This window comes from Carcharodon carcharias, chromosome 13 (genome assembly GCF_017639515.1).
Source record: "Carcharodon carcharias isolate sCarCar2 chromosome 13, sCarCar2.pri, whole genome shotgun sequence".
NCBI lineage: Eukaryota > Metazoa > Chordata > Chondrichthyes > Lamniformes > Lamnidae > Carcharodon > Carcharodon carcharias.
Genome location: NC_054479.1, coordinates 120975187 through 120989394, shown reverse-complemented (window position 1 = coordinate 120989394; position 14208 = coordinate 120975187). Strand labels below are relative to the sequence as shown.

Here is a 14208-nt window from a genome sequence, read left to right as displayed (position 1 = left end):
CATGTGCCCTTCAGCGAGATACTGTTATAATAAAGCTTCAGGAAGAATAGGGCAGCATGGACAGTTAAGGATAAAATGAGTAAATATTTGAGGGAGTGGGTGATTGGGGGATATTAATTTTGGGACTGGTCAAATGGATTTGCTGCATTTCCCCGGTTCTGTATTTTCCAGTGTTCTCAACAGCATAGATGGTTTGCATTCTGTTCTGATGAAAGGTCATCTCGACCTGAAACATCAAATCTGCTTCTCTTCACAGATGCTGCCTGATCTGCTGAGCATTTCCAACAATTTTTGTTTTTATTTCAGATTTCCAGCATTCGCAGTATTTTGCTTTGTGTTGTTTTGTTGTAGAGGGTTTGTGATTAGATGTTAGATTAAAAAGTAGGACCTCTATGATACTAATCTCCAAATTATTCCCAGTGCCATGCACTATACAAAGAGGAAACAGATTGGGCTACTAAACTGAGTAAGACTAGATTCTTGGTGTTATGTTTGACACCAAGATAACTTTCCGCCCACATATTTGCACCAGCTGCATAACATTGTCCCTGTCCCTGTATGAGCTCATCGCTGTGGAAACCCTCTTCCATGCATATGTTACCTCCAGATTTCACCATTCCAATGCATTCCTGGCAGGCCACTCATCTACCACTCTACATAAACTTGGGTTCATCCAAAACTCTGCTTTCCATGTCCTAACTCTCTCCAAATCACATTCATCCATCTCCTGCGCTTGACCTTCATTGGCTGCAGGTCTGACAATGCCTCAATTTTAAAATCTCATCTTTGTTTTCAGATCCCTCTGTGACCTCACCCTGTAGCCTCCTCCAACCCTAAAAGCTTTCAAGACCTCTGCTCTCTTCCATTCCTGACCTCGTGTGCATTCACAATTTTAACTACTCCATCTTTGGTGGTTGTGCTTTCAGAAGCCTTGGTCCTAAACTCTGGAATTCGGCCCGTAAGCTTTTCCACTTCTCTATCTCTCACTCTCTTCCTTTAATAGCCTCCTTAAAATCTACCTCTTTATTCAAGTTTTTGGCCATCTGTTCTGAAAACTCCTTAAATGGCTCAGTTTGTTTCATTAGCAAGGCTGTAATAAACCACCATGCAGCATTTTACTGAATTTAACAAACTATATAAATTGAAGCTGTTGTTGTCATCAACATATATAGGAGGATTTCAGAATTCTAAGATAACAAGATGAGTCTTGGTGCAACGAGAAAGCTCTACTGACAGAACTGGGTTCAACTAAACTCATTGGTCAGCAGTCCTTCAATGAGAGCATAGATGTGAGTGAAGGGCAAATCTTAAGAGCCCACAGTGCAGGGACTAAAAGTAAGTATTGTGCAGCGGTAAAGCAGGCTAAAAAAGTAAGCTAAAAAGTGAATATAGACAGATAATAGATAAGTTAATATAGTGAAGGAAAGGTTGAGAAAAAAATTGGAAGAGAAAAGAATACAAAGGAGCATGAATGTATCCGTTTGAATGTGCCAAGCACTAGAAATGCAGTAGAGGAGTTAGATATAATTATATTACCATTTAGTCTTGAGAAAAAAAACTTGGTTTAGACTGGACAAGACTATGAGCTTATTATTCTGTTGGTTATTTCTGCAAAGCCTGTAACATAATTTAAAAGAGGACTGAATAAGATGCAAGAATGTTTGTGGGAGGGACCTGCCTCTTTGGATCCCTGTTGCTAGGCAACAACCCAGTTTCTCTACTCTTGTACTCTACTATTGGTACAAATACCAATATAACTTACTTAAACTATCTCTTATTTCCTAACACCATGCAATTTAGACTGCTGGCTTTTGCCAGGAGAATATAATTTGCCATATTGTCTTGGGCTACCTTAATCTACTGAATCCATGTGAAGATAACACCTTGAGAAATTTAGATAATTTGATGTATAGTACAGATTGAATATATATTTCTTCTAAGGAAGACTTGCCTTCTGGTAGAATTAATTTACTTCAAGATATCAACTTGTGAAAAAATTATCTTGGTCATATATTTGAGGATGCTTCTTTGGTATTCTAGGAGCAAACATAGCAAGCGAAATGAAGTTGGTGTACCTTGTCTTTATTTTGATATTTGTTCGTTGTAGTTAATTATTAAAACTTAAAGCTTCACCTTTCTATCCTCCGGTCATTCTCCTGAAACGGTAGTGCTTTTGCCAGGGTGTGACATCCCTGTGTGGTTCCGGGCGTCAGTGTCCAGAGGGGAAGCACGTCCACTTCTGTGATGCTTATGTTAAGAAATACTGTACGTACAAGAGACCTTTAGCCTGCATTAATCCTGGGCTTTGTCTGTGTGGTATTTGAAGGAGTTTGTATTTGAACATTGAAAAATAAGAGATACCAGTTATTTATTTTTCAAGAATTCTTAAAAAAAACAAGAATGTATTCAGTCCCATTTTGTGCTTTTATCCTCAGAAAACTAATATTCATTCTAGGAGTCAGCTGAGTCAACTATTCATGTAAACTCTTGTATTTGAAAATCATTTTATATTATTAAAGGCTGGTAGAACACCTTGTTAGGAGACTTAGTTTAAAACCACTGCTGTCCAGGCATATGTGAACATAAAAAATAACAGCAGGAGTAGATTATAGGACCACTCAAGCCAGCACTGCCATTCGGTATGTTCTTGGCTGATCTGCCTCAACTCCACTTTCCCAATTGCTTTGCATTTATATGACCATGTGCTTCAAAGAATAAGGGTGACATCTATTCGGCAGATAACTTGGTTTTATTCATGAGTCCTACCATACTTTTGGATTGTGGATATTTGTTTTGGCAAAATATTCTTCCAGTTTCAGCAGTAGATTTTGCATTTTCAAGTTCACAGCTGCAGTTAGAATTTTGGACAACACCATACCTTCACTATATCTTTTAAGAAAAATAATTGCCTTGCTACTGAACAGCTATTCTTTCCCTTGCTTGTCTTTCAGGTGGCTACCATGCTGTGAAAATAGGGGACCTATTTAATGCGCGATACCATGTAATTAGGAAGCTAGGATGGGGGCATTTTTCTACAGTATGGCTGTGCTGGGACATTCAGTAAGTGAATCTTTTTTTATATAATGTTATTGATATGCATTTCATTAGAGATTTCGTAATAGGCAATTGCAGTTAAAATGAACTTTCTATCCGCTTTCATAGTACAGTAGTTTTTCGATCATCCAAGTTCCTTGGCTTAGCCTTTCTTTTTCCCTTTTCTCACTGTTCCCACATATCCTCTATCCTCCCAAACAGTGCTTTTTCTATAAGGCCATTGAGCAAATTGTATATGTGTGTTTTTCACCAAGCTCAAGAATAGATGCTCTGGTTAAAGTCACCAATGACCCAATCCTTTGGGTGGCCATGACTCAAAATTCCTTCTAATCTTTCTTGATGCCTACTCTCAACTCTGATTGCTTATGTTTTCATTTGCCCTCTCTCTCTGCCATGGCCCACCACTGTTCTGCTGTTTCATGGTTTCACTCCTAATTGTCATAGCATATATTGATGCCTGCTCAAACTTATTTACTTCACATACTTACCTCTTGTGTGGCCCATAATTCCATGCTTAGTCCCCTTTTATCATACACGCCAACATTGCCTGCAAGCACAGAGTGAGTTCCATGTGTATGCCAATGAGACCCAATTCTATCCTCTGCCGTCACCATTAACTTTAGAGCTGTTACCTATTGACATCAAATCTCAAATTATCAGGCTGCATCATTTCCTGCAGAAAATCCATTCAGCATACCCTGCCAGGTGTCAGCCTTAGATCAGTAGTCGCACAATTGCCTCCTAAATCATAAGGACACGGGTTCAAACCCCACTCCAAAGACTTGAGTATAAAATATGGGCTAACATTTCTGTGAAGTGCTGAGGGTGCGCTGCACTTTCAGAGGTGCCTTTTTTCAGATGAGCTGTTAAAACAGGTTAGTGAAAAATGCTGTGGGCTTTGTTTTTGCCGATGAGCAGGGTGTCCTCATGTGTCCTACCTAACATTTATTCATCAACTAATAGCACCAAAACATTTTATCTGGTCATTGATCTTGTTGCTGTTTGTGGGACCTTGTTCTACAATTCAAAAGTACATCATTTGCTATGAGCAATTTAAGAAATCCATTCTTGGTGTAGTTTCACTGGTTTTATTAGTCCCAGGACATCAACTTCAAGATCCATGCCTTTGTTTTCAAATTCTTCCATGGCATCTTCACTGTTTGGGAAATCTGCAGCTGTGCATCCAACTGACTCTGGATAATAGTTCCACTACTTCTTCTGATCAATCATCTGTTATGTTCCTTCCCTCTGTAATTCTCATCCAAAAGCAATCTGCCTTGAAACGTAAATAAGTGGAGAATACTGTGGATGCTGGAATTCTGAAATAAAATCAAAAAGTGCTGGAAATACTCAACAGGTTTGACAAAAGAGGCATATTGGACTCAAAAAGTTAACTCTTTTTCTCTCTTCGCAGCTGTTGCCACACCTGCTGAGTATTCTCAGCACTTTCTACTTTTATTTGCCTTGATACTTATCTGCCTAACTTCAAATACCACTCTAAATGCATATTTGGCCTTAATTTTAGTTGGAGCTCTTTGATTTTCATGCAGGGGCTTGTGATACGATGAGAATTTACATTCAGTGAGATGCGCTAGGTATAACAGATAACCATTTTGTGTGTGCAGGGCAGAGGCACTGTAACATCAAAGCCTGTAAGCCTACCATTGTGTCTGCAAAGGAGCCAAAGTGAAAAGAATCTCATTTTGAATTTGTAAGGTGAAAATGCTTTGCCTAAAGTCTAAAGCTTAAAGTCTATAGGTTGTTGTTGCCTTACTGGAGATAAGTTTGGGAATTTGTTAAAAGTTATGGTAGCAGTAATTTGTAGCCATGTGTATATATTTAACTTGTGTAAATTAATAAATGCCTCATGTAGTTTGATATAAAAACCTCTCAAGAACTGGTGGTCTTATTCCTGAATTTAGAGCTGCATCTCAAACATACCACTTAAAAATATAAGTTATGACAGTTGTTTAAAGTTTCCCTTTGGGATTTTTAAATAGCTCAGCTTTACCAACTGCTGTGTCATAACAATTGGGGGCTCGTCCGGGATAAAAATATTTCTTATCCCTTGATTGGTTTGGAAGTGATGAATCTTAAGGTTACGCGTACAAGAAGCACTTTGAGTTCAGGAGATGGTGAAGTATTTTAGAAATGGTGAGACTGCAAGAAGACTTTGGCAATTGCTAAGACTTGTCTGGGAGTAGAAGAGATAACTCTGGGTTGAAGAAAGCAACCAAGTGTAAGTTAACAGAGTTGGCAGATAAGTTAAAATTGGGGTTACCCGAGAGCGCAAGGAAATCAGATATAATTAAGAGTATAGCACAGCATCTACAGTTGGAAGTGAAACCTGACACGAGTGAGTCACAGCTGGAGGTAGTGAGACTTCATTTACAAATGAAGATGTTTAAATTTGAGCAAGCAAAGGAACTGATAAAATTTGAATCAGAAGCAAAGGACAGAGAAATGGCTTTTAAAAGGGAATTAGAAATTGTGAAAATAGAGAAGGAGGAAAGAGAAAAAGAGAGAGAATTCCATGTTAAAATGTTGGCAGTTAAAAAATAAACACCAGTTGGTGAGGCAGGACTTATTTCCAGCTCAGAACCCAAGGGGGAGATGTTTAAATTTATACAAGCTCTTCCAAAATTTGAGTAAAAGGATGTTGAAGCATTTTTTATTTCATTTGAGAAGATAACTAAACAGATGAACTGGCCAAAGGAAAACTAGACATTGCCCATGGAGAGCAAATTGACAGGTAGAGCATAGAAAATTTATGCTTCACTGAGAGAGGAGGTTTCTAGGGATTATGATGTGGCGAAAAAGGCAATTTTAAGTGCGTATGAGTTGGTCCCTGAAGCATACAGACCAAAGTTTTGAAATTTAAGGAAACAGCCTGGGCAAACTTACATTGAATTTGAAAGAATTAAGCAAAGTAGTTTTGACAGGTGGATACAAGCATTAGGAGTTGAAACTACCTTTGGAGTTCTCAGACAGACCATTCTCTTGGAAGAATTTAAAAACTCCCTACCTTTTGTAATAAGAACCCACATTGAAGACTAAAAGGTTGCAACTGCTAGACAAGCAGTAGGAATGGCCTACAATTATGGCTAACCCATAAAACATAAACCTTTTTTCCATCACCCCCATAAATTTGAAAAGGATAGAGAGTGGGAGAGTGAAAAGAAGGCAAGTAGGCAGGGTAAAGAATGGATCTCCTCCCCAGATCAGGAAGGAAGGTACTGAGGGTGGAGGTGAAACTTGAAAGCCCAAGTATTTCCATTGTAATAAAGTGGGGCACATTCGTTCAGAATACTGGAAGTTGCAAGGGAAGCCAGTGGGACTTAATGGAGTTCGTAAGAGTGAATCCGAAAAAGGGACTTGAAAAGAAAATGCTACGGATCAAATTGTAGGTTTAACGATAAATAAGGGTATGGAGGTAGCCATTGTTCTGAATGCAGGTGAAATGAATAAGGTAGATATGAGATATAAAGGGCTTTTGTCTAAAGGAAAGATAACCCCTTTTTCATCAAATGATGCAGCTAAATCCATAACTATATTAAGGGGCACAGGAGCTACTCAAATTCTTTTGCTGGAGAAGGACCTAGTTTTCCCTCCAGAGATTTCAATGAAAGCTAAAGCATTGGTAAACGGGATCAGTAGAGAGTATATCCTGGTTCCATTGTGCAAAGTTCAGTTGGAGTGTGATTTATTGTCTGGATTGGTGGTTGTATGAGTGGTTAAGAAATTACCAGTGGATGGAGTTGATTTACTCCTGGGGAATGATTTGGCAGGAGTGAAGGTTATAGCTTCGCCCTTAATTACGGAATGTCTGAGAGAGGCTAAAGAGACAGAGCAGTTATAAGAACAAGTTCCTGGTATTTTTCCATCATGTGTGGTGACCAGAGCAATGGCTAAACAAAGTCCATCACCAGAGGTCAAAGTAATACCATAAGCAGATGTTAGAGTAGCTGAAACTTTCTTTAAGGATGAGGATGATTTTAAGTGTTTGGCAGGTCTTCATTAATTGAGGCGCAGAAAGCAGATCCAGAGCTAAACAAATTAGCACAGTCAGCTCACACTGAAGCAGAGGCTAAAGGAGTTCCGGAGTGCTATTACATTAAAAACCGACTTCTGGTGAGGAAGTAAAGGCACCCTCACAGACCTGTGGATGAGGAATGGACGGTTGCTCATCGGACAGTGGTACCGCCCAAATATTGTAAGGAGATATTGCGAGTAGCGCAGGAAATCCCTATGGCAGGACATGTAGGAATATGGAAAACCCAAGCATCGAATAAACAGGCATTTAACCTGGCCAAAATTTCATAAGGATGTGGTGCAATTTTGTAAAACATGTCATACATGTCAGATAGTAGGTAAACCTCAACATGTAATCAAACCAGCACTGTTAAGACCCATACACGTTTTTGAAGAACCACTCAGTCGCGTATTAGTGGACACTGTAGGACCATTACCCAAAACGAAAGCAGGGCATCAGTATATCCTTACAATCATGGATGTGACAACCCGATTTCCAGAAGCTATTCCTTTAAGGGCAATTACAGTAAGGTAGTGGAAAAGTTAACTCAGTTTCCCAATCGTTATGGCCTACCAATTGAAATATGATCTGACCAAGGTGCTGACTTCATGCCTAAAATTTTCCAGGACATAATCAGCAATTTGGGTATCAAACAACTGAAGTCTACCACCTATCACCCACAGAAACAGGGAGATTTCATCAGACTCTCAAAACCATGATTAAGACCTATTGCCATGAATACCCAAATGATTGGGACGAAGGATTAGATTTCTTACTACTTGCTACCAGAGATTCTCCGAATGAATCTACTGGATTTAGTCAATTCGAATTAATCTATGGTCATGAAATAAGAGGTCCATTAAAAGTGATTAAGGAAAAGTTCCTAAAGCAGAAAGACAAATCTTCCATGTTGGATTACGTGTCCAGGGCCAGAACTTTTCTGTCGGTGAGCTGGGGGTGGGGCCCGCTCGCCGACGCGAAAATGACGCAGGATGATGTCAGGGGGAACCCCCGACGCCATCCTGCCGTAATTAAATATTCAGGAAGGCGGGCGGACAGTGCAATCAGCTGTCCGCCCGCCGATCTGCCAGTGGCCAATTGAGGCCATTGACAGGATAATTAAGCCAATTGAAGGCCCTGCCCGTCCAACCTTAAGGCTGGCAGGCAGGCCAGGAGCCCCAGCGGGCTTCTGAAAAAAACATGAGACATGAGGTTTCATATCTGTTTTAAAAAACTTTAATAAACTTTATGATATTTATTAACATGTCCCATCTCATGTGACATTGTCACATGAGGGGGACATGTTAATTTTTTAATTTTTCTGTTAAGTTTATGAAACTTTCAGCGCTCTCCCTGAGACACCACTTAGCCTCAGGGAGATATGCACTCTTTCGCGAGCATGCACATTTTGACAGTTGGGGAATCCCACCCCCTCTGCACAGGAAGCGCATAACACTTCTCGTCGGGTGGCCCGCTGGGCGGGCTTTAATTGGCACACCCACTAAAATTGGCAGCGGGGCCCATTTCAGCGGCGGTGATCTGCTGCCAAGCCAGTGGGGCCCGCCCGCCCATCAAGGGCAAAATTCTGCCCCAGGTTTCTAGAAAGACTCACAGGAGCATGTAAAGTAGCACGAGAGCACTTAAAAATTTCCCAAGCCAAAATGAGAGAATAGGCAGACAAACATGCTACAACTAGAATGTTCCAAGCAAGAGATGAAATATTGGTATTATTACCTTTGCAGGGTGAACCACTGAAAGTGAAATTCAGTGGCCCCTACAAGATAGTTAGGAGAGTTAGTAAAGTGACTTATATGATAGATGCTCCTGAGCGTAGGATGAAGAAACGGTGATGTCACATAAACATGTTGAAGCAATATCATTGCAGAGAAGATGATAAGACAGAGCAAGTGTGCCAGGTGGTAGGAGTAGTGGAGGATGAAGGAGACAGGAAGGCAAGGTAGAAGGAAAAGTAGACAATGCCCAAAGCGAACCTCCTACAATTCGACTAGCCAATAGGACAATACTGGCTCACTTAGACACTCTGTTCTCATATTTAGAGAAAGGATGAATGGAAGTAAGTCTTTTGTTGTCCCATGTGTCACATACCTTGTGATAAAACGCATTTTCAAATGGCATTTCATCTCTTTTAAGGGTGGAGGCACGTAGGGGACATATCTTTTTATTTTTTTTGGACTGTTGTAAAGAACATAACTTTCTATTTTCTGTTGGGCTGTGGATTAAAATTACAATGGCTGCAGTTTGAAAGACATGTCCACTGGAACAAGATGAGAGATATATACAATGTTGCAGTCCTGGAAGAGAGTATGCCATGAAAGACAAGGTTGTGCTGGAAAGGAGTCCAAGACCAAGGGAGCTGCCTGGCAACAACAATTTAATTGGTTCCTGAACAGGTGACCAGGTTTTGTGTGAGAGCAGTGCAGCAGAATAGCTCCTAGCCTGAAAGGAACAAGACTAAGACTTCTTTCTCCTGTGTGTGGAAGATTCCAATAATTCCACAATAATAGCTAGCTGGCTTTTCCCCTCAGATCTCTGTAACCTGCTCTCTCTCTCTGAAAACTCCTGTCAAGAGGCAAAGGGGAATCACTGTTAGAGACATTGGCCAAAATTTTTCCGTTGGCGAGCTGGGGGTGGGGTCCGCTCGCTGACGCGACATGACGTTGGGGGAACCCATTTAAATATTCAGGAAGGCGGGTGGACAGTTAAGTCAGCTGGTTGGATGGGCAGGGCCTTTAATTGGTGTAACTATCCTGTCAATGGTGTCAATTGGCCATTGACAGGTTGGCAGGCGGACAGCGGGCTTCTGAAAACCATGAAACCTCATCTACTGGCGGGATGAGGTTTCATGTCTGTTTTTAAAAAGTTTAATAAAGTTTTAGTCATATTTATTAACCAATCTCCCTGAGACAGCACTTAGTCTTTTGTGCTCATGTGCAAAAGAGCGCACTTTGACAGTTGGGGAATCTGTCTCTCACCCCCCGCACAGGAAGCGCATAGCATTTCCCGTTGGGCAGCCTGCTGGGTGGGCCTTAATTGGCCCACTCAAAATGGCGGCAGGGCCACTTTCGATGGCGGTGGTCAGCTGTCCACCTGCCGCCGAGCCGATGGGGCCCACCCACCCATCAAGGGCAAAATTCTGCCCATTGAAAGGCAAGTGATCAACCAGTGAACTAAACACTGAAAGTGCTGGAAGACCACCTCTTGTCATCAACAAGAACTGAAAGGAATTTGGAAGACATCAATCCAAATCAACCCATCGAATCCTGTAATCTGGAATTGGTGCTATTGAACTGTTTTATCCCATCCTTAAAGTCCATGTTTTTGTGCGTCTTATGTGTCTTGCATGTGTGTGTATAGGGATTTAAGAAGAGGTAGAGCTTAGGTTATTGAGTTAGAAATTAGCAGGTCATATTTCTTTTTTTAGCCACTGAATAATGACAGTTTATTCAATAAACAGTTACTTACTTATTAAGTTTACAAACTTGGCACTCGTATTATGTTAAACTAAAATAAACAGCTAGGTAGAATTGGGCAATCTGGTGGTTTGGTCAAACTTTTCACATTTGTTGTGGCTTGGGGTACAGTGCACTATCCCCAATGAGTCGTGACACCATGGAATAAAAAAGGGACACTGTCAGCATGGATATGACTGAGTGACAGGATAAAGCAGTGATGAACGGTTGTTTTTCGGACCATAGGAAGGTTATACATTGGGGTTCCCTAGGGTCAGTACTAGGACCACAGCTTTTCTTGGTGTATGTTAATGACTTAGACTTGGAATATAGAACACATTTCAAAACTTGTGATGATACACAACTTGGTAGTATTGTGAACTGTGAGGAGGATAATAGTAGACCTTAAGATGTTATAGGCAAGCTGGTGGAAGGGATGAACATGTAATGTTGGGATCCTGGGCCTAGAGTACAAAAGCAAGGAAGCTATGATGAATCTTTATAAAACAACTGGTTCAGCCTCAACTGGAGTATTATGTCCAATTCTAGGCACCACACTTTAGAAAGGGTATGAAGGTTTTAGAGAGGGTGCAGAAAGGTTTAAAAGAATAGTTCCAAGGACGAAGGGTTTCATTTATGTGGATAGATTGGAGAGGCTAGGGTTATTCTCCTTAGAGAAGAGAATGTTGAGAGGAAATTTGATAAAGGTGTAAAAAATGATGACGGATCTAGATGGACTAGATAGAGAGAAATCGTTGCAAAAGGGTCAAGAACCAGTGGATACAGATTTAACATGATTGGCAAAAGAACCAAAGCCGACATGGGGAAAATCTTTTTGTGACATGAGTGGGTAGTATCTGGCTTGCAGTGCCTGGGAGGATGATGGAAGCAGATTCACACATGGCTTTCAAAAGAGAATTGGATAAGCACCTGAAGAGAAAATTGCTGGCAGGGCTACAGGGAAAGTGTGGGGGAGTGGAGCTAGCTAAATTGCTTTTACAGAGAGTTGGCATGGACTCAGCAGGCCAAATGGCCTCCTCCTGTGCCTTAGCCATTGTATAATTCTATAGCAGCTCATCTGAAAAGTGGCACCTCCATAAGCCTTCAGCTTAATTCTTCAATTGTGTCAATAATCCATATTTCCACCACCCTCACTCAATACTTCTCGTTCCCATTTGGTGTCAACTTTTCTCTTCCACCCTTCTCACCATCTGTAATGCAGGGAGTTCTTTTATGTGGTTAATATTGTTAGAAACATATCTTAAAGAACTATATTATTTTAAATTTGAATGGACAACATTATTTGGACATTTGGGAACTGACCTGGATTTAGGCCATAAGTTCACCTTGGACTGTGAGCAAGCATGCCTTTCCCAAGGAATCACATGACTTCAGCTAAATGACCAGCATGATATTTGAGGAGACTTATTTGAACTACAATCACATTAATTTATGAAAAAGAAACTGCTTTAAAGGCAAAGACCCTAGTGATTTATTGGAAATCTGACAGAGATTAGTTAGGTTTAGAACTTATTTTTTTGAACTCAGTTGGGAATGAACTGAGAAGGAGAAAAGCTGCCCAGTTCACAGTCTCTTTGCCTTGCTTGAAATAGTTTGGTTATCAGTATCCATCTAAGAATCCTCATCTCAGTGCAAATTAACTGTATTTGGAAACCCGAGAAACCGAGATGAGAATGATTGATCCAGCTCTATTCTCCTCCATGCTGAAGCTCCATTGGTGAGAACCTCCAGGCATCTACTGGGATTAGGGACCCATCCTCGCACGAGGTAGCACCAGATCGACAGCATCAAAATCCTGTGAACTTTATGCTTTTTATAAAGTTTTTTTCTTCAATCGTCCATCTCTGCAGGGACCCTACTTTTTTGTCCTGTGTGTGTGTGTTTGTGTGCTGGGGTATTTTAAAAGGAATGGGTGGTTATACTTCCAGATTACAAATTGGGTGTTAACCAGTTCTTGCAACTTGTTTAAAAAAAAGTTTCATTTTATAATAAATCAATCATTCAGAGTTTATTGAAAGAAGCCTGATTGAAGTCCCTTTTATTCTGGTCAACAGTAGCGAAAGTAAAGAATTGGCCATTTTGTTGAATGAATTAAACATTTACACTAATGGTGCGACCTGTGGAGTAGTGAGACTAGATAAACTGTGCACTCTTCCCATCCTGGTAGTAACCATATATAATTGAAAGTTGCTTTAATATTCATTTTGGCTTTTGCAATAAGAGTTGTCTATTCCTGTGATTGTCCTTTTAATTTCAGCTCTTTTTTTTGGTCTAACTGTAATGTATTCACACATTACTTGTTAACATAGTATATATAAAGTGTTTTAGCTCTCATAAACAAGACACATCTTTGCCCATTTGTGTTTGAAACTGCTGAGTAACTTAACAGCATTGGTAAGCACCATGTTTCCATAAGGGAACTGACTATTTATCCTTCATATCCCATGGGTAAATTTAGCAATCTGATGGAGAAATTAATCACAAGGGACTCCATGCCATCTTTTAGACAGGCTTTTTCTCTACCTCTTGTCACTAGCATTGCACAATACATACTGCTTTAGAAATTGAGGGAAAGTTTACATTTGTATTTGACGCATTAGTTGTGTATGGCCCCAGTCTTAAAGTATCCTTGAATTTAATCAAAGGCTACCAGCAAGCTGAAATTGGAAATCCAAAAGAAATTGTCTTTTTCCAGTAACCCAGATTGTTGTCGAGATTTATGGTTGTAGGGAAGATGAAGTATATTTTGATGGATAATTTTCAAATCTGCTTTGTCATCTACCGGGTTCACTGAGCAAATATTGGAAGTAGAGTATTGTAGAAGATAATACATTTTGATGTGTATAGCCTCTTGTATCTGCATTATCTTAACTTAAATAACTGTAAAATAACATTTTTCATTATTTGAATGAATATTTGTTTTATAACTGATTTCAAGTTAATATGTTTAAGTGTGAGCATAAATAATCAAATACTTAATTGATATGTTCTCATCTTGCTGAAACCACATGCAGAATGTTATTGACATTTGGATTAACACATTAACATTCTTGTCTTTTTGTCCGATTATGCTCCAGTTTCTAGGAAAGGTTTTGCATTTGGAGCTTTTTGGTGGTTTTGTCTGTTGGTTTTCAGTTCTCACAATTAAATAATTTGTCCTTGTTTTCTGAAATGGTAAATGGCTGTTGGATGGAGCTGACTCAATGAAGCAAACAGCCTTCACTCATCAATTTTTTTTATGCCTTTCTAATATTTAAGATGTAAATTGCAAATTGTGATATTTGACGGTAGGGTAGCCTTATGCTGCAATGTCCTAAAGTACAATTTTACATTAAAAATTTAATACTTCACACGGTTCTTTTTCACTTTATTCTGTTTCTTTTATTTCGCTCTTTATCTTGTTCTCTTCTAAATACTACATCTTTTTTTTGTTTTTCGTTCAAGTTTAAAACCTTTATTTGTCTGCTTTTCTGTAATAGTCATCTATTTTGGAAGTTGTTGCAACTTCATTTTTTAGAGAAAATATCTTTTAAAGATTGGTTTTCCTTCTATTGAAAAGATTCATTTTGATTAATATGAATCCATCAAAGATACGACAGGTCAGATTTGTCTCAAAAACTACAACCAAAT

The 14208-nt window shown here is 39.6% G+C and overlaps 1 protein-coding gene across 11 annotated transcripts in view; it reads left to right on the top strand.

Moving 5' to 3' along the window:
- Positions 1-14208, top strand: part of LOC121285811 (SRSF protein kinase 2-like) — a 246803-nt gene that overhangs the window by 147725 nt on the left and 84870 nt on the right. For 10 of the 11 annotated variants that reach the window (XM_041202657.1, XM_041202654.1, XM_041202656.1 and 7 more), the window contains one exon: positions 2952-3060. The exons of the other annotated variant lie outside the window; for it this stretch is intronic. In XM_041202657.1, the coding sequence (XP_041058591.1) occupies positions 2952-3060 (109 nt within the window). The remainder of the gene's footprint in view (positions 1-2951; positions 3061-14208) is intronic. 11 annotated transcript variants of the gene reach the window in all.